The sequence below is a fragment of the Halichoerus grypus genome, chromosome 12 (assembly GCF_964656455.1).
Source record: "Halichoerus grypus chromosome 12, mHalGry1.hap1.1, whole genome shotgun sequence".
NCBI lineage: Eukaryota > Metazoa > Chordata > Mammalia > Carnivora > Phocidae > Halichoerus > Halichoerus grypus.
In genome coordinates, this window is record NC_135723.1 from 21,548,023 (window position 1) to 21,569,355 (window position 21,333).

Consider the following 21,333-nt stretch of genomic DNA (forward strand, 5'->3'; position numbering starts at 1 on the left):
CAATATCTTTCCTGTGGCAGAATGCTTACTCAAGATAAGGGATAAGGAACTCAACGTATAGGTTCATGGACATAGTCCTAAAAATCATGGTTGTTTAAAGCTATCAGTTATTTTAACTATTTTGGGATCAAAAAAATCAGAACTTCATAGAGTCTGAACTTGTTCTCTGTAGTAGACATACACCATCTCTGGTTATCCAACATTTTTATAAAGTTTCCCACATTGTGAGTACCACCATTCCAAAACAGAATTCCCACACTTCCTTTCTAGGGGTGAAGGCATGTAACTTAGTTTCCTCCTATCATCTAGACCAGCCCTCGTGGGACTTGGATACAGAAAACTACCTTATGAGCTGGGGACTGAACATGGGTTTATCCATATTCAATCAGATGCAGTCATGGAAAATTCTTATATATTTTTTTGGAATAGCCAAGGTGAATGTTCTGTTATTTTAGTCCAAATATGGTTGATGTCAGGGAGTGGGTGGTGCCAGCTATTGTTTTATGTTGGACTGGTTCTGTGGACTTCACTTCTTGCTCTGCAGCATCTAGGTTTATTTCTGGTCCTGTGGACTTCACTCCTTGCTCTGCAGCATCTAGGTTTATTTCTGGTCCTGTGGACTTCACTCCTTGCTCTGCAGCATCTAAGTTTATTTCTGGTCCTGTGGACTTCACTCCTTGCTCTGCAGCATCTAGGTTTATTTCTGGTCCTGTGGACTTCACTCCTTGCTCTGCAGCATCTAGGTTTATTTCTGTGTATCTCCCAGGGAAGCTGCCTCATCTCGCTCAAAATTCCTTTAATTAGCTAGATTGTATTCTGTGGTTTGCAACTGAGAGTATCAGTAGTTACCCAGGGCTTTAGTGATATTGTATCTTATATAAAATAGAAATAACATATGATCCAGCAATTCCACTTATAGGTAGATACCCAGAAGAATTGAAATCAGAATCTTGAAGAGATACCTGCATTTTCATGCAGCACTGTTCACAATAGCCGAGGTATGGTAGCAACCTCAATGTCCATCAATGGATGAATGGATAAAGAGTATGGTATATACTTAGAATGGAATGTACCATATGTGACAAAATGGGTGAACCTAGACCACATTATGCCCAGTGAAATAAACCAGTTACAGAAGGACAAATCCTGCATGATTCTATTTATATGTGGTATCTAAAATAGTCAAACTCATGGAAGCAGAGAATAGAATGATGGTTGCCAGAGAATAGAATGGTGGTTGCCAGTGGGGACAAAGGGGAAGTGGAGAGTTGCTCTTCGGTTGGTATCAGGTTTCAGTTATGCAGGATGTTTTGTTTTGTAAAGAAAGGCTTGCCGAGGCTCTTTCCAGCCTCCCACATTGGCTTGGGTTTATATCTCTGAAGCCTTTTCCTCTTTGGGTTTTTCTTGCCTGCAAATGTGTAAAATCTGACTTCCAGCCTGGAAGTTGTAGTGTGAATCCAACGTACACCAGGGCAAGTCAAAGGAGCAGGCACCAGGTAGGGAGGCAAAATAGAGTTCTGGATAGGTAACCAGTGTGGTGCAGTCAGTTTGGAAAGGCTAGCGGCAGACAGTAGTAATGATTACCTGCCGGCAAGCAGTGGTTAGTGGGGGAGGGGAGGTGGTATGCAGTGTTAGGAGGAGGGCAGCAGAGGTATACTTTGAACCAGTGGATCAGAGAGCTTCAGTTAGTGCAAACTTTTACATAGCTCTTTGGAAAAGTTGCTGCTCTGTCAAACTCAGTGGCCATAGACTTAAGGGTAACTGAATGGCTTTGCCCTTTAGGGGAGCGCTTTTGACCTAAAGATGTGTCACTCACATCCGTATCTCATTCAGAGATGTGCCTACCAAGAGGACAAAGAGTATCCAATAACTATCTGATGAGAAATTAAGGTGTTTGGATCGGGTTGATGGAGGAGCACCTAAGCTTGTGTCTAGAGAAGGGGTCCTCTTCCTGCTTACTCTCAGCTGGTTTGCTCTCCATCACTGAGTTTGGACGGGATTTCCTTTGGATCAGGACAGGGGTTGGTCCCAGAATTGAGGTACTTCCATGTAAGGATACAGGTAATGCCGGAAGAAGCCAGTGCACAGTGTAAGATAGAAGATGTGATCAAGTGTCATTCACTAGCTCTGTTATCCTTGTAAGTCACTTAATTCTCCTTGGTCTCCAAAATGGGAATGATAATATTTAACACATACAGTGCTAACTATGTGCTATATACTCATTTATTCTTTGCGACCACCCTATTACTATCATCTCCATTTTCCTGGAGAGGAAACTGAGGAACAGAGTTTTTGAGTAACCTGCCCAAGATTCCATAGCTCCTCAGTGGTGGAACAAGGATCTGAACCCAGGCAGACTGGCTCCAAGGTCTGTGCCCTCAACCCTTCCTGACTACTGTCCCTCCAGTACTAGTAAGGCAATAATAGGGCTACAACCCCGGGCACGGAGAAGGCATTTGGTAAATGGCAGAGCTGGGAGAAGACCAGAGAGGGAGGGCAACAGCAGTAATTCTCATCTTTGTAACGGCAGTGAGTGAGGAAAGAATCAGGTTGACTAGGAAGAGCATCTTTTTGTGTAACTGACAAGAGGGGTGGAAATAGCATGAATCCTCATACGTTTTCTAACTTATGCCCATAGACATACAATTTCAGAATGGTCTTAAAAGGTTTTAGTGCTTTTTTGCTTCTAGACTTACACCTGAAACCAAATGCCTTTAAATCAATGTTTTAAAAATTACACATACCCAGGGTATATATGCGAGCATGTGTGCACGAACTATTCATTATCTAGTAGCAATACTCGAGAGCCGTTCTTTTCATATCCATTTTCATCAGCCTGGTGCTTTACAGATAAGCTGCAATAAGGATGTTTTCAGAAAGTTCTGTGATTACTTTTCAGCCTGTAAAATCGTGTTTAGCTTTGTTGAAATGTTTGAGTACGTTGACCTAGCGAAGAAGGCAAATAAAAGACAAGTCAAATTCTGTAAGTAAACATTTATTCGTATTTAAATCAAATGAAAAGATTTAAAAAATGACTAATATAATTCATTTTCCCTGTTCACTTACAATATAGCACTAACTTTCCAAACCAGATTTGCAGAAGGGTCTATTTTTTATTAACTGATGGAAGCCTTTAGATATCCCTTTTTTATTTTTTAATTTTGTTTTATCATGTTATGTTGGTCACCATACAATACATCACCAGTTTTCGATGTAGTGTTCCACAATTCATTGTTTTTGTACAACACCCAGTGCTCCATGCAGTACGTGCCCTCCTTAATACCTATCACCAGGCTAACCAATCCCCCCTTTTAAGGAAAGAGCAAATGATAAAAATACAAGGAATTAGAAATCACCTTAAATATTTGTCATCTTCCGCTTTTTATGTAGACATAAGTTAATAGATTACTAAAACTTCCTGACAGAACAACATTCTACTATACTTTCTGAAAGTGTTTGAAATGATAAAATAATATTTCTTTTAATGTTTCATCATTTTTATATATGAAGGCTACATTTTTCGCAAACAAAAATCTATAGTACTAAGGTACTTGCCCTTTCTTTGGCAATATCTCATCCACGGATATCTTAGTGCTTGAAATATGTGAAAAATAAACTAGGGCAAGTTTCTACCCACTTTCACACTAACCATGACAAATCACACACTAAACAGATTTGAGTAGTCCACATCTTTAATCTACAAAATACGGAATAAACCCAACATGAATGTGTAACTTTCCCACTACATTAGTTATTTTGGGTAATAAAGTCTTCAGTGTGCTTCTTGGAAGTGAATGGCCTACATTTTTATGAGAATATGTGCATTTTGTTTTAGAGATGGGAGAAATTATAGAAATTTTAATTACAGTTCTGAAGATCCAAGGTGTGCACATTAAAAGCATAGAAAAGTATTCCTGTGGGAAAATAGAGTTCATACAAGGTTTAGTCACAAACTTAAAATAACTGAAGACTTGTCAAGGAAAATGACATCCCAGAAGGCAAAGAAATGTGTATCACTGTCTTAAAAGGAATCATGGAAGCAACTTTAGAACAATTAAAGACACCATGAGCCTAATCTTGCAGAAATATAATGTGGAGAAAGGAAACTCTGGTACAGATTTATATCCTCTAACCACAGCGATCATTAAGAAGACAAATATTGATATTTTTAAACTAGATACCCAGTTGTTTGAATGACTTAATGAATTTAAAGCACCCATACTATGTCAAAGAGTAATATTGACTCTTTCTAATATAGAAATTATAGATAGATGGTGAATATTCTATTTTTCAGGTGTATATACACAATATTCAAAAGGAAAATACCTTTATAACATGGATGCTTTAAACTCTTGCTAGACAAGTTATCAATCTTGTAGCACTTCAGAGTTTGAAATTAGACTTTATTTGCCCAAAGTTAGATCAGGAGAGGCATACTTCTTGAAATGTTTATTTTCTCTCATAGTCCATAATATACTTGGAAAAGTATAGCTTTTTTCGTTGAGGAAGGAGTTCCACATGAACACTTTTGTATGAGAGTTTATGCATAACCACAGCAATGAAAATAAAATCTTCATTATTACTATGGTACACACATATACACATAATAAGTATATATCTCCTTGATATACATGTAATTAAATTCTATTATCCGATTTTCCTTTTTCCAAGTAATATTAAAAACTCAATATGTATCCTATTATCCAGCACACAGCAGGGAAAGCACCATCATAAATTTAAATTCATTATCAAAATCAAATTTCAGTTTTCCCAAGAATAGGTTCCCAAATCACCTACGTTAATTAGATGGTATATGTCTTTCATGACACAAGCCATTAAGAAGATCATTGTGGCGGAAGCAGTAAACTGTGTTTCATAGAACACTGGAAGCTGAGCCTGACTGTTCTTCTCGTTCTCATTTTATATTTGCACCTCTGCTCATTATGTCTGCCTTTGTGAGATGTCCTCCCATCTTTCTTTTATTGATTTAGATTGTACTCAGAGAGCTTTGGAACTGAAGGGCGTCTTAGTGATCAAGGACCAGCAGTTTACAGATGTCAGAACTGAAGCTTGAGAGGGGGCACCATGACAAGGTCATTCAGCTGTGTGTGGCAGAGTGAGGGGACAGTCTCTTGATTATACTCTGCTGCCTCATGTAAATAGAAACAAATGTGGGAAATCTTGGCTTTTCTCTCAAGACTCAGCTCAGCCTCCCTCTTCAATAGCGCCATTTCTTGACTGGATAGCAAGGGCATTGGTTTGAATCCAGGCTACACTCTCCACTTTCTCTATGACCAGGAATACGTTCTTTTATCTCCATTGCCTCAGGGTCCTCACAGGTAAAGTGGAGAAACTAACAGCTCCTTCCTCACAGGGTTGTTAAGAGCCTCAAATAAGTTAATGTTCATGAAATGCTTACAATAGCACCAGGCCATAGTAAGTGCTCAATTAAGTATTACTATAACCATTATTATAATTGTTTCTATTAATGACTCTTCTCCTATTTCATAATTTTTCACAAACACAACTTCATTTAGCACTTACTTATTTTCTAGGTGTTTTATTTAGAATGTCAGTTTGCTCCAGTTTTCTCTTTCCAGCTCAAGTTATTTCAGGTAGGGACCGTGTCCTACGTTTCTTCTGTGCACCTCCACAGGGCCTAACAGAATGTTTGAGCCAAACTAGGTATTCTGTAAATACTGTTGTTTTCTGCTGGTTGATACTAAGATGAATAGATGACTAATAGCTGCAACTCTGGCCAACTTTTAGATATTTTCAAAGAAAATGCCAATTAAAATGTGGTAACCAAGATATGGAAGCAACTCAAATGTCCATCCATAGATGAATGGGTAAAGAAGCTGTATATTGTATATTGTATATATGTGATAGAATGTTAGTGGCAAAAAAAGAATGAGATCTTGCAGCTTGCAACAATATGGATGGACTTAGAGGTTATAATGTTAAGTGAAATAAGTCAGACAAAGACAATTACCATACGATTCCTCTCATATATGGAATTTAAGAAAGAAAACAGACGAACAAACAAAAAAAGAGAGGGAAAAACCAGATTCTTAAATACAGAGGACAAATTGGTGGTTGCCAGAGGGCAGGTGGGTGGGGGGATGAGTGAAATAGATAAAGGGGATTGAAAGTATACTTGTGATGAGCATGGAGTAATGTATAGAATTATCGAATCATTATACTGTACACCTGAAACTAATATAACACTGTATGTTAATTGTACTTCAGTTAAAAACAAAAAAGAAACTGTGATGGCAGTATAATATGCCAGGGCTCTTTGTTAAAAAAGCAAAGACCACTGTGCACTCCTAGTATTTGAAGGTACATAATAAGGCCCTCAGAATACATGGTTCTAGGAGTAGTGGGTAAAGGATTGAATATTTTGCATTACTGTCAGGGCCCTTGTGTAAGACACTTCTGGATACTTTCAAACTGTTCTATTGGTACCATATGGGTATTATTCTATGCCCTGAAGCCTGGACAACATCTTACTAAGACAAATTTTTAATGCATGTTCTTGGCTACATATTAGCATTGCTTGGTGAGCTTCTGAAACTCCCAGTACCCAGGCTTTATCCCAAACCAGTTAACTCAGAATCTCTAGGAACCAATATTTATCCCATCTCTTCAGATGATGCCACTGTGCAGGCTTGTTGGCAACTACCGTGCCGGATGGTTGGATTGCAAGAATGTTGTTCTCTGGCAAATTTACCTAGAGTGGGGCATGTCCTAATTACAACAATATAGTTTTTTTTTTTTTTTGTAAAATATTGTGAAGTAATATGCAGCCCAGACATTGACTCACTTTCTAGGAGGGGTTTTGAAGAATCGGGAGATATTTGAATGTGAATCCTGTCACCAAGGCTGTGAAACCCTGAAGCCTTATTTTGTTTGATTCATTTCCCTTCCCACATGATAGTGGCTGGAACTTTTGTTTTCCTTTTTGGTCAGGCTGACTCCTGCAGATATGTCATTTTCCACATACACACACAGGATTTCTGCTTTATGCCCACCCAGAGCAGAGTGGCAATTCCTGAGTCATGGCTTGTGAGTCTCCTGCGGCACTCTGTCATTTCCTGGGTAGTCTCTTCTCCTCCCTAACCTTGTGGTTTCTCTGGCTTGATGAATTTTGTCTGAAGACATAGCTTAAAAGAATAAAAACTTGGATGAGAAAAAGGGCATCGTTAGGCTATGTCAAAATACAGACCTGTTTTTCTGTTTCTTTGTGCAGTATGACCTATTCTTTTATTCTGGAAGATTCTGTTTCACTGGGTAATGTAACATATGTGGTACCTTTTCTATTGCTTTTAATTTTTTTAGTTAAATCATTCTTGTATTGATTCAGAAAAAACATTTCTTGAGTATCTGTGATGTGTCAGGCATTGTGATAGTTGCTTAGAATATAAAAATTAAAGACCTAGTCCCTCACAGGTCAAGTGCTATGATGAAGCATGTATGAACTGTTATGATGACATGTAGAAAGGGCACCTATCCAAACATGGGGGGCACTGTACTCCTATGTATTGGGTCATTTAATTCTCACAATAACTTTGGGATGGAGGGGACATGGTATTTCCATTTTATAGACAAGAAGACTGGGTCTCAGAGTAAGTCATTTACCCTAAGTTCACAAAGCCAGGAAGTGAATTTTTTATTTAATTGCTCATTCCTGGCAATGTTTTTATTAATATTGTTATTAATAAACTGTTTTTAGAGCACTTTTAGGTTACAGCAAAACTGAATGGAAAGTATAGACATTTCCCGTATGCCCCCACCTCCCCCCACGACTCCCCACTATTGTCTGCCTCCTGCATCACACTGATACAGTGATACATTTGTTACAACAGATTAACCTATCCTGACACATCATTATCACTCAAAGTCCCTAGTTTGCATTAGGATTCACTCTTAATGTTGTACATTCTGTGTGTTTTAACAAATATATAATGACATGTGTCCACTATTGTAGTATTAAACAGAATCATTTCACTGCCCTAAAAAATCCTTTATGTCCTGCCTATTCATCCTTGCCTCCCTCCTAACCCCTGGCAACTGGGGATGTTTTTCCTGTCTCCATAGTTTTGCCTTTTCCAGAATGTCCTATGGTTGGAATCATGCAGTATGTAGCCTTTTCAGATTGGCTTCTTTCATTTAGTAAAATGCATTTATTTATCCATGTCTTGTCATAATTTGGTAGCTCATGGCCTTTTGGTCCTGAATAGATACTCCATTGTTTGGATGGACCACAGTTCCATTCCATTCACTTAGTGAAGGATATATTGGTTGCTTCCAAGCTTTGACAATTATGAATAAGACTGCTATATACATCCATGTGCAGGGTTTTGTGTGGACAGAAATCTTTAATTTATTTGGGTAAATATTATGGAGCATGATTGCTGGATCATACAGTAAGAGTATGTTTATTTCTGTAAGAAAATGCCAAACTGTCTTTCAAAATGGCTGTACCATTTTGTATTCTCACCAGCAATGAATAAGAGTGCTTATTGTTCCACATCCTCACCAGCATTTGGTGTTCTCAGTGTTTTGCACAGTGGCTATAATAGTTGCAAAGTGGCATTTCATTGTTTTAATTTGCAATATTCTAATGATCTATGAGGTTGAACATCTTTTTCATATACTTACTTGCCATCTGTATATTTTTTGGTGAGGTGTCTTTTCAGGTCTTTTGCCTATTATTTTAAAAAATAGAGTTATTTTCTTATTGTTGAGTTATTTATTAATATTTTATATTGGAGGTCAACCTAAGAGAATCATCTTCTTAAAAAAGAAAAAAAGCATCTCCGGGTAGCTCAGCTGGGAGCTGACCTGGCACTTACAGCTAGGCTATGGTATTCTCATGTGGAATATAAACAGTTTTACAGAACATCAACATCAGACAAGGCCACCTTGAAACTGATGGCTTGAGCCAAAACCAAGGCCACTTTGTAATCATACCTGAACACAGACAAAAGCAAGAACATGGTGCAAATCACAAAAGTGACGATCCCCCTCTCCATGCTAACATGACTTTTATCGATCACAACTTTAGCTTATGTCATTCCTCATGTCTCCCGTATACAATTTAGTAAGGTACTCTCTGATAAAATTGCCCCCACTTTCTGATAGCACCAAATCCAGAAACAAAACCACCTACCCCTGTAACCTCCCCAGCAGGATTGGGGGGTCCCAGGATGCAGGACTTGTAGTACTAAGATCAGGAAACTCTCAGGACAGCTTGATCATCCTGTTCTCTAAAATAACCTAACACAAGCCCAAATAGTTTAACAAACCTTTGCTAACGTCCTCTTACTGAGATACTTCCCAGTTCCCAATAATATTTGGTCTCGTTTGCTGTAAAGACTTCCAGTAAATCCAACCTCGTTATACTATAGGTATGGTCCTGGTGGTCTTTGGTGATGGACAAAGACCAATCAACAAAATCAAAGGAAAACAACTACTATAGCAATGAAATTAATAGATTAGCCCCTAACAAAAATGTTTTAAATTATTAATATCCTTCTAACAACAGGACACGGAAAATTGCATAACTTACAGGGTGGCCAAACAGCATGATGAATCTTAACATACAAGAAAATGTCCAGAAAATATTGTTAATGCCATGATAAGAAAGACCGTGTTTTGTTGTTTTTATGACAACTTCTCTTTCTTTCTGTCTCTCAGGGATCATGTCTGACCACCAGTTTGGTAACCAGTTTATGTGCAGCGTGGTGGCCTCTCATGTGAGTCATCTGCCCACAACCAACCTCAGCTTCGTCTGGATCGCTCCACCTGCTGGCACCGGCTGTGTGAATTTCATGTAAGTACCCAAAGTGTCTGTGACCAGTAGGGAAGGCAAATATACCTCTCATGGGATGAGATGTAGGCTAAGTATTTAAATACATTATTTTAACAGGTTTGACCTTAATTAAAGCCACTAATTTTGGTGTCAAAAAGAGGTCAAGATCATAAAAAAAAGATAACTTGAGCAGTATATTTTTGCATATTTCTTTATACTTCAAGAGATCTGAGTTGGATTTTAGCTGACAAAAATACACAATCAGATAAAAGTATGTAAAGAAATTAAGGCAGTAGGAAAACAAAAGTTTGGAAAGTAAGATGAAAACAAATATAAAAAAATGCCATGAGGCTCCATCCATGTTTTAGAAGAAGATCACAAATTTAGCTTTCAGCTTTCTGGCCATTAGTGCCAAGAGAGAAATGTGATCAGTTAGGTGAGTGATGGTGGTGGGAAGTCAGGGAGTCCATAGAAACTTAATGACTCTCTCCTATGCTTTCATTAAGAGGAAGCTGGGAAATGTGGTGAACAATGTTCCAACAGTGTCCTTAGATATTAACATTGTGCTACGGTTCAAAGGCTGTGATTTTCTCCATCTCTCAGTGTAAACTCTACCCCTGCCCCTGCCCCAGGATCTCCACTTCTCACACTTCTTAGTCTTCTCTCTTTTTTTTATACCATTTTTTACTTTTAACACATAATATACTTCATTTATTTGATTATGTGTATTATTTATTGTCTGTCTCTTCTAACTGAAATGCAAGTTCCTTGAAGGCAAGAATTTTTTTCTGTTTTGTTAACTGATTTGCCCCAACTGTCTAGAACAGTCCCTGGCACTCAGTACACACTCACTCAATATTTATTTAATGGAGGTAAGCCAATGGAATAAGGCCAAGGGCAGTTCAGAAACAGCTATTCTATGGGCAGTCAGGCAAAAGAGAGCTGGAAGGCATCTTGAATGGTTTTCTATTCTGAACCTTCTGCTCAGACAACAACATCCCATAAAACCTGCATAGTCTAAAATTTACCACTACTTTTCCTTCCCCTTTAATAATATACAGTTCAGGGTCAAGGATTCCTATGGCTCCCACAACACCGATTATATATTTTCTGCCTATCCTCTGGGTTACGCAAGCTGCAAACATCAGATTAATCCTATCCAGCTGATTAACATTCAATCCTATCATTTCTCCTTCAGAAAGTTTTTCATACTTGAACCTTTTTCTTCCAGAACCTTTTGCTAAGGTGATTACGGTAGCTTCCTAAGTGATCTCTTCTCCTCCAGTCTATCCTGGACATTGTCGTCTAGTTAGTCTTCCTAAGGCACAATCTTGATCACAGGAAACCAGATACTTTAAACCTCCTTTCTGAGGACCAACCCTTTGGCTTGGGTTTGAAGAGTCTTCCCAGTCTTGCTGTGTATCATCTTCTGTTTTATCTCCCGTGTGCACGTCCTGATGGGGCACAAATTGCAGGACTTCCCACAACCCCGTAAACATTCCATGTCTTTCTCTTTCTCCATGCTTTTCCCTTAGCCCAGAATGCTTTTTTCTCCTCAACTCCAGTTATTAAAGTCCTACTCATTCTTTAAGGCCTGTTTAAAATGCCAACTCTTCTATAAAGCTCCAAGATATCAACAATAGAAGTGACGTGTAGGATCGCATTTTGCTTGTAACTCTGTTGTAATGCTGATTATATTTTACTGTATACTTATTCGAGTTAATTTCTTGCCTTTGCTATTAGATTAGATTGGACAGGGATACATTTTTATTTCTTTGTGATTCTCCCCACAGTTGGTACAACACCTCATACATAGATATCACAGAAGATGACCCTTGAATTAAATGATGTTCAGTGTTGTCTTTTCCTTTAGTTTAATAGTGATCTCTGACTCTCTCTTTTGGAATGCTCTATCTTATTCATGTTGGCACTGGGAAAGGTAATTTAAATTCTTGCCCTGCATAACTTCTTCATTTAAGACAAGAATTACTTTTTTGAAAGCTAGAACACAAAGGAAATCTGTATTAGCAGCATACAACTGCCTATTTCCAAGTAGATATAGTTTTGAATTGAATCTGTGTAAAAATGATATTTGGTAGCTTCTGGCCTCATTGTTCCCAGGGTCCCAAACTCTGTTTTCTTCTGAGAAATAACTTAGGTATTTTTTTTAAAGATTTATTTATTTATTTTAGAGAGAGTGCATGTGCGCCTGAGCAGGGGGAGGGGCAGAGGCAGAGGCAGAGGGAGAGGGAGAGAAGCAGATTCCCTGCTGAGCACAAAGCCCAATAACGTGATTCTCAATCTCAGGACCCTAAGATCATGACCTGAGTCAAACACTTAACCCACTGATCCATCCAGGCACCCCATAACTTAGGTATTTTAAGTCTTAACCCAAACAATGTTTTCGTAGAAAAATACTGTCTGGTCAGAAGTAATAGTTACCGACTGCAAAGAAATTCATATGCCCTCACCCATATTTCCCAATGACATTTTGATGATGCAGTTTGTACTTTTTAACATTCTTTTTTCTTTTTTTAAGATTTAATTTATCTGTTTTGAGAGAGAGCACGAGAAGTGGGGGGAGGGAGAAGCAGACTCCCTGCTGAGCAGGGAGCCCTAAGCGGGCTCAATCCCAGGACCCTAAGATAATGACCTGAGCAGAAGGCAGATGCTTAACTCACTGAGCCACCCAGGCGCCCCTTAGCATTCTTAATAAGCAGTTAATTCTTCACTTATTATAAGCCATGACTGTATTGAATGTTACTTTTGGGCAGGATGCTTTTGTTGATCTCTTTTCCTAATTAGTTTGTGAGAGAGTCCAGGAAGACTGAAGATTGAACATGGGCCACAGAAGCAATTTATTTGAAATTTTCTGAACCAAGTCTTGCAATTCCTTGCCTTTGTTTCTTTCTCCAGTATTTATGATGTGTTCAGTAGAGCTCTATATAAGAGTTAGTATTTGTAATTAGTATGTGCCCAGCAATACTTGAAGGAGATGGTAATGTTCAACATTAACTTTGAATATTAAACAAAAATAAAATAACACAAAGCCTATGGCATTTGAATGTAAATATACCATAATTCTCTCTTTTCTGACTAATCCCCCAAATTAAAGCTGTTATTTTTTTTTCTTTTTCTTTTTTTTTTTTCTTTTTTTTTGGAGAGGGAGATGGGGAGGGATAGAGAGAGAGAGAGAATCCCAAGCAGGCTCCATGCCCAGCACAGAGCCCAGTGTGGGGCCCGATCTCGTAACACTGAGATCATGACCTGAACTGAAATCAAGAGTCGGTTACCCAACCAACTGAGCCACCCACACGCCCCAAAACTATCATTTTTTAGGGGAGGAAGAATTACTTTTTAGAAATTAAATTTTAGCCATGCTTATGTGCTTTTGTAATATATTTTATGTAACTTTTTCACGTTGTGAGTGAACATGTGCTCCATATGGTTCAAAGGCTGTGACTTGCTGTATACTTATTCGAGTTAATTTTTCACATGTGTTTTCTTCTTTTAACTGGACTTTATTTTTTTATTTTTAAATTTAATTAATTTATTTATTGAGAGAGAGCGGCAGGAGAAGGGCAGAGGGAGAGGGAGAGAGAGAGAATCTTAAGCAGGCTCCAGTGTGGAGCCCAACATTGGGCTCCATCTCATGACCCTGAGATCATGACTTGCGCCAAAATCAAGAGTCAGATACTTAATCGACTGAGCCATCTAGGTGCTCCTTACCTGGTCTTTAAATCCCCCAAGGTCAGGGACTATGTATAGTCCCATTATATACCTAAGAAATCCCAATGCTCAAACTACAGACAATAGAAGGCCCTCAATAAATATTTCTTAATAACTAATAATGATATCATCTTTCATTGACCTCAAGATACAGATATTTTACATTTTGGAAACTCTGAAGTAGAGTTCATCTTACCTTTGATGGCATCTTACAATTATAATTGCCAGACCTAATTTTATTTTTTAATGTCTTACAACTGATGGCATCTTGGATTTGAAGAAAACCAAGCAACTAATATTTATCATTTACCATGTGCCTGGTCTCAATGAAGCTGGCACTTAAACTGACACTGCACCCAATTTTTATAATCTGGTATTAGCACAGCAAATGTATGATGCACACTCTGCGATTTTAAAACCCAGTTTTCTATTTAAAATTCTTTAAAAAAAAAACAACCCATAGTAAGAATTATGGAACATTTGAACTAAAATCCAAGACAATTGTATAATGCACTGTGCATGTTTTTCCTAGAGAAAAGTAAGTGGCACACTATCTGACTAAACCAGGTTTCATTGATAAACCACTTAGCCACATAGTCATTTGGGCCAACGGTTTACAGCCTTTCTTGTTAAAAATAATGGAGTAAGAGACACGGAAGAGAGGCTGTCCTGAGGATAAAGTTATTGGCTGCTCTGGTATAGATGTATTCAGTGGATCAGTAACTAAAATTATTTTATCAATACTTTATGACACCTGTTGCTATCATTGACATTTTTTAAAAAGATTTATTTATTTATTTGAGAGACAGAGAGAGTGAGCAGAGGGAGAGGGAGACAAGCAGACTCCACACTCAGTGTGGAGCCCGACTTGGGTTCAATCCCACACCCCTGAGATCATGACCTGAGCCGAAATCGAGAGTCAGATACTTAACCGACTGAACCATTCAGGCGCCCCAGATATCATTTACATTTTAAGTGATAATTTCACTCAGAGAACTGCTAAATATTTAGATCTTACATCAGTATGGTTTGTCTTTACTTTTATATTTGATTAGTCTTAAGTGACTAGCAAGCCTCAAGTTTATTTTTTTATTATTTTTTTTAAATATTTATTTTTTTAAGATTTTATTTATTTATTTGTCAGAGAGAGAGAGGGAGAGAGAGAACAAGCAGGGGGAGTGGCAGGCAGAGGGAGAAGCAGGCTCCCCGCCGAGCAAGGAGCCCCATGCGGGACTCGATCCCAGGACCCTGAGATCATGACCTGAGCCGAAGGCAGACGCTTAACAGACTGAGCCACCCAGGCACCCAAGTAGGTGTTGTTCTTACCTCAGTTTGCAGATGAGGAAACTGAAGTACAGAAATGTTAAATAATTTGCCTGATATCACTCACCTAATGGTCAACACAGCCTGGATTCAGAAGGCAGTCCAGTTTCAAGCATGTGGTTTTTGCTCTTCACTGTAGTTGCCTCTGAAATGATCTCTTGGCTATTTCATTATGGCAAAACATCACGGCAGTGATACAATGAAAATTATATGGAGTTGGTAGTTGGTATCAGCATCTCTCAGATTTTTTAAGTGACCAATACGGGTTTCCTATCCTCATTTTGAAATCTATCTCTAGATGAGATGTAGTAATATTATCTAACTCATTCAAACATCAAGAGGCACCTGTTTATTTATTTAAAATTTTTTAGTGCCAAAATATTTACTGAAAGTTTTCAAATCTTTCAAAAACGTTACATAAAGTGAGCAAACACAGGGAAACTGATGACAAATCAGACGTTGAAAACTAATATCTGGATAACTCAATGAAGGCATGAAGGGGAAAAAGGAATATCTGTGAGCATTTACTATGTTCAAAACAGTATAGGGGCACCTGGCTGGCTCAGTCAGAAAAGTATGTGACTCTTGATCTCGGGGTCATGAGTTTGAGCCCCATGTTGGGTGTAGAGATTACTTAAATAAATAAAACTTAAAAAATAATAAAAAAAATAAAACACTATATTAGGCTCTTTTACAAATACAAGAGGCACCTATTTAAATTTCTGAAATGTGGAGAACATTAGGTTTATATGTCAAACATGGGTTTTATCTTGATATAGCATGATGCAGGTTCATTCTTTGGACGGTGATTATATCCTATCCCTTATCACGAAAGGATTCCATTAGGGAGGGAATGTGTGTATTAAAGACAAAACTTATCACTATTAGATTTAAGTTTAATGGCTTGGACAGAGATGCTAACATAATATTGGAATTCAAAGGGAGCAGAAAAGATCAGATCTGTGCCCAAATTAGTGACAATTTAACCGTAAGTCAAATCCCTCAAAACTAGGAACTGATGTGAAACAAGCGGTGTTCTATTTAAGATACTGAAGCCACAACAAAGAATGAACTCAGGCCAGCAAAGAGGTACACAGGTGGACTGTATCTGAACATTTGACATTTTAAAGGAAGATTCTCCTAGAAGACTAATTTTTTAAAAGTATACTAAACAAGAAGACAAAAAAAAAAACCACATCATTTAGAAAATTGAAGACAGCAGCAGTTTCTGAATACCAGACAGGCTGAAAATCATACAGATGCACAGATTTGAGGTGCTGCCTTGAGTATATCTCAGAAGCCTTTAATTTTTGATGAGAGCCATTCCACTGTGTCTGGAGGATTCCTCAGGAAAGATAGTATGGTTGCCCATTTATTTCCATCCATCAGAAGGAAGCATCACAGATGTATTTGCCTTGTTATTTAAACATTTGAAATGAGATCAGGGACGCTCCCATGGGTGCATTTATTGGGAGTGCATTCATACCTACAGATAAGGATGCCAACAGTTGATACATACAAATGTTATTTTACTTTCTAGGTTTACGTAGCTTACTGCAAAAATAAATCCCTTGTCATGGAAGGCTAACATGTTTGTATCCACACTGTTCGATAAAACCAGATATGCTGTTTTCCATAGGAGGAATTTTATCTGTCTCTTAACTCACATTTTTTTCTGATGGTCTAGTTTTCTTTTTTTAAACAGACATTTCCCAACCCGAGACAATTATTTCGGTGCTGCTCAAAAATGTACCTTTGAATGACAGGATAAAAAAAAATATTTTCTACCCTTAAAAGTGAATGGCTAGGACCCTGATGGTTCTCACTCCCTGTAGGCCCCTGTTTTTCATCAAAGTTAAGTAGCCAGTTAGGTTCGGACAAGGAGACACAGTCTAAGTTCAGGGTCTAATGTGTGTTCTTATTTATCAACTTTTTGGCAAATGAGGTCAAGATGCTGCCTGGGGATTTAATTTTTAATTTTAGGGAGTGTGATAAAATGTTGAGATAAAATATGTCCATTTATCTCCAGGAAGGTCTAAAGAAATTATTTTTTATATTAATTATACAACGTATTTTTAAAAATTTAACAGATATTCAAAAGGCAATACCAACCCCTTTGTATTACCTGTCTTCTTCCTTCTCATCACCTCCTTCTTCCAAGAAGCCACAGTGTAAAAAACACAGGTTCTATTAGGGCAATTTACTGGAGTTTCATAGGACAGTTTTCTTTTCATCAGAATCATAAGACCATCCGAGAAGTAGAACTGCTTTATAGTGAGAAAATTTTTCTATTTCAGTAATGAAATATGTTTAGGGTCCAAAGATGGACCTGCATCTGTGAAGTCTATCCCACAGCAAATAGTTGTATTAGTGAATTTGTTCTTTTTTAAATCTCTGCTTTTTTTTTCTTTTAGGTAGAAATACCAGTTTTTCCTAATGTTAATTCTAGAAGCAAAAACAAAACAAACAAAAAAGCAAGCTTATAGCAAACCCATCCTTTTATTCTTCCCTTCCCTTTCATGTAATGGAATCATAACTTGCGAAGGGTACTTAAGTAAGTGGACTGAGGTTTGGAAACCACAAGATGCTCTTTATTATGAGGCCTTGTGGTTTAGATGGGATTACTACTCCACTTGGCACTTATTACTTGAAATCACATGGATCATTTGTGAAAGCAAAAAACACCAAAGTCGGTAAATCTAAAAGCTTTATGTATTACGATTCTTAGCACTTCTCTGTATCTAATAGAAATCTCCTAAATGAGATATGGGCAGAGATTTGGGTTATTTCTTTATTAATAGAATTGATGAAACCAGTTTTAGAGGCCTTATGTGAGAAATTATTATTTTTTTTCAAATTGCCTACGCAGTCAAAAATAGTGATGACAAAGATGTCTGAGAACCAGGTGAATAAATTTTTCTCATGGCAGCAACAACTCCATGGTTTGCCAATACAGTGACTTGGATAATATATACTAGCAGCCAGATTTTATTTAGCTCTGCTTTTTTTTTAATCTCTGAATATTAAGGCATGATTACAAACATGAAGTAGATTTTTGATTGCTTCTTCCAGATAAGAATTTTTTAAAGAACTTATCTTGTCCACTGTGACTTACTTGGATATACATACAGACATACCTCGCTTTATTGTGTGTCACTTTAGTGCAATTAACAGATACTGTGACTTTTACAAATTGAAGGTTTGTGGCAACCCTGAATCGAACAAGTCTGCCAGTGTCATTTTTCCAACAGCATTTGCTCACTTCATGCCTCTGTGTCATGTTTTGTAATTCTTGTAATATTTCAAATTTTTTCATTATTATCGTATTTGTTATGATGATCCGTGGTCAGTGATCATGACTCGCTGAGAGCTCAGGTGATGGTTAGCACTTTTTGGCAATAAAGTATTTTTAAATTAAGGTATGTACTTTTTTAAAGGCACAATGCTATTGTGCACTTAAAAGACTACACTATAATGTAAACACATACCTTTTATATGCACTGGAAAACCAAAAAATTCGTTGACTCATTTTATTGTGATATTTGCTTTATTGCCGTGGTCTGGAACCAAACCTGCAATACCTCTGAGATTATTTCCGTATGCATGTATATGTTTATATTTATGTATATATTTACATACAGACATAGATGTATATTCATATATATGCATATATATACAAACACATGCATATATTCTAGAATTTGTTTAGAACTATACTTTCTAATACACTAGCTACAAGGCACATGTGGCTATTTATTTATTTATTTTTACATGTGGCTATTTAAATTTAAGTTAAAGTCAAATAAAATAAATAGTTCAGTTCCTTAGTTACACTAGCCGCATTTCAAGTTCAGGAACCACATATGTCTAGTGACTATTATATTGAACAGCACAGATCTGGAACATTTCCATCATTACAGAAAGTTCTAATGTGTAGCCCTGAGAAAATCTAATTAATTATCTTTTCCTCTTATGTTACCTTAACATTTACAGAATATAACCATGTACTTCAAAGGACATACAGAAGGAGGAACGTAAAGCTAAGATTTTGCAATGGCCCTGTGAACTTAAAACCTTATAACTGCTAACCTGGCCAAGCAGGGCAATTTTTTTCGTAGAAAACTGGTTACCTAACTGTTCATTTTTTTTTAAAGATTTTATTTATTTGTCAGAGAGAGAGAGGGAGAGAGAGCACAAGCAGGGGGAGCGGCAGGCAGAGGGAGAAGCAGGCTCCCTGCTGAGCAAGGAGCCCGATGCGGGACTCGATCCCAGGAACCTGGGATCATGACCCGAGCCGAAGGCAGACATTTAACCCACTGAGCCACCCAGGTGTCCCTACCTAACTGTTCATTTTAATTTTGTTTGCTAAAGCAGAAATTTCTATGGACCTTAACTTTATGGGGACCTTAACTCTATGTAGGCCAAGTGTGACAAGTGGGGATCCCCTCTGGTTACCTTTTCATATAGTGCTCAGGACTTAGTACCACTCTTTGGCTGCTCTGGGCTAAGGCACTGTTCTTCTCCCTGACCCCACCCTTGGGTCTCACTCTGCCTGTCCCCCCCATCCTCTGCCACAGTGTTTTAAGTTCAGGGCCTTCTCAAATATTCCCTTACCCTATGACAATTTACCACCGTGTACCTAAGATTTAAAATGAGCATGTCTAGAATGCTAATTATTAATATGAAAATAAGCAATAATGAGGTTTGGAATAGCATTTGATGGTGATGATGATGATGATGATGGTAGTAAAAATACCAATTTCCATTTCATGAGCACCTGTATCCCAGGCAGCCTATTCAGATCCTGTACCTTCCTAGTATGACTGTTACTGAAGAAAGAGCTTGAAGAGGTCACAGAAATAGGTCCGTTTTCATCCAAAACATGTCCTTTTAGCTGCTATCTTATATTACTGCTCTCTGTCACTGTTAAAATAGTAATTGTAAAGATAGTGTCGCAACTTGAGAGATGTTTGGAGTATTAAGTGACAAAAACATAAAAAAATGCATTTCTACTATTTCAAACACATTAAAATTATGTTTGTAGAGGATTTCTGGCATTGTGGAAGACTGAGCTCTCATGGCAGGAGCTCCTTCTATTAAAATCACATAGAAACTTTAGATAAATGAGTAAGCATTTAAAATACATATAAAACTGTTGGAAAGAAAGTGAAGACACAAGGTGCCAGAAGAAAGGGGAGGTATGGAGACTGGATCAGGAAGTGGGAGCAGATATCATGTGGGTCTATGGGTATTTTAAACCTGGATTTAGGTCCTAGGCCTGGAGTTTTAACCTCAGTGGGATCTGGAGCCATCGCTGAGAGCCTTTTCAAAGACAGCAGGAGAGAGGGAAGGAGAGGGAGCAGGCGCTGGGCCCGCTGCCTGAAGCCTGGAGCCTCAAGTATCATCCAGCTCTGCCTGGGAAAACAGCAAAGCTTGTCATCAGACTGAGACTTTTGGTAAAGTAAGCCACTTATGAGAAACTAAAATTCTCTGTGTGAGGAGTCTGACTTGACTTTACCTTATTAACCTGGTATAGAACATCAAGTTAAGAAAGTAACATCTAGGGGCACCTGGGTGGCTCAGTCGGTTAAGCATCTGCCTTTGGCTCAGGTCATGATCCCGGGGTCCTGGGATCGGGCCCTGAGTTGGGCTCCTTGCTCAGCTGGGAGTCTGCTTCTCCCTCTGCTGCTCCCCTGCTTGTGTGCTCTCTCTCTCTCTGTCCAATAAATAAATAAAATCTTTAAAAAAAAAAAAAGTAACATCTAATGGAAGTTTTAGAAGGAGAGAATAGAAAGAATGAAGACAGACCTATTTGAAGAGATAATGGTGGGGAATTTTCTAGAACTAAGGAAGACGTGAGTCTTTTCTATCTAAGCAACATAAATAAAGTTAGCATTGAATCAGATCATGGTGAACCTTCAGAGTATCAAAGAGAAAAATCTCAGAGGCAACCAAAGACAAAATGTAGATTTCCTGTCATTTTAGTCTGGTAGTGGCTTTCTCATCAGCAACAAGGGATGTCAGGAGACAATGGAACAGTATCTGCAAAGTCGTGGAGGAAATGCATCGTCAACCTAGAATTCTGTACCTAGATAAATTATCAGTTAGGCATGAAAAACAAAATAAAGACATTAAAAAAAAGAGACTTGATATTTTTACCACACACAGAAACAGACGATTTTTAAAGCAAGCTTTTAAAAGATGTGCTTTAATATTGTGATACAAGAGTTAATAATAATTAGCAAGTGTGTTAGAGATTCCAAATAAGCTTTGGTTATGTAAATAAATTTATATACAAAATATACACCAATAACTATTTTCAGATAGAATTTAAAGGCAAAGAATAACTGAAATACTAAGCAACATGAGTGTGAATTGGAGGAAGGAGAGAAGTCAGTATTAAAGTTTTCTAAGGTCCTCAAATTATTCTGAAAGAAAGTTATAGACGTAGTTAAAAACATAAA

At 37.8% G+C, this 21,333-nt stretch overlaps 1 protein-coding gene across 3 annotated transcripts in view; it reads left to right on the forward strand.

The window, feature by feature from the left end:
• Window positions 1–21,333, forward strand: part of RELN (reelin) — a 490,351-nt gene that overhangs the window by 129,515 nt on the left and 339,503 nt on the right. For all 3 annotated transcript variants that reach the window (XM_078060039.1, XM_078060040.1, XM_036067465.2), the window contains exon 3: window positions 9,703–9,838. In XM_078060039.1, the coding sequence (XP_077916165.1) occupies window positions 9,703–9,838 (136 nt within the window). The remainder of the gene's footprint in view (window positions 1–9,702; window positions 9,839–21,333) is intronic.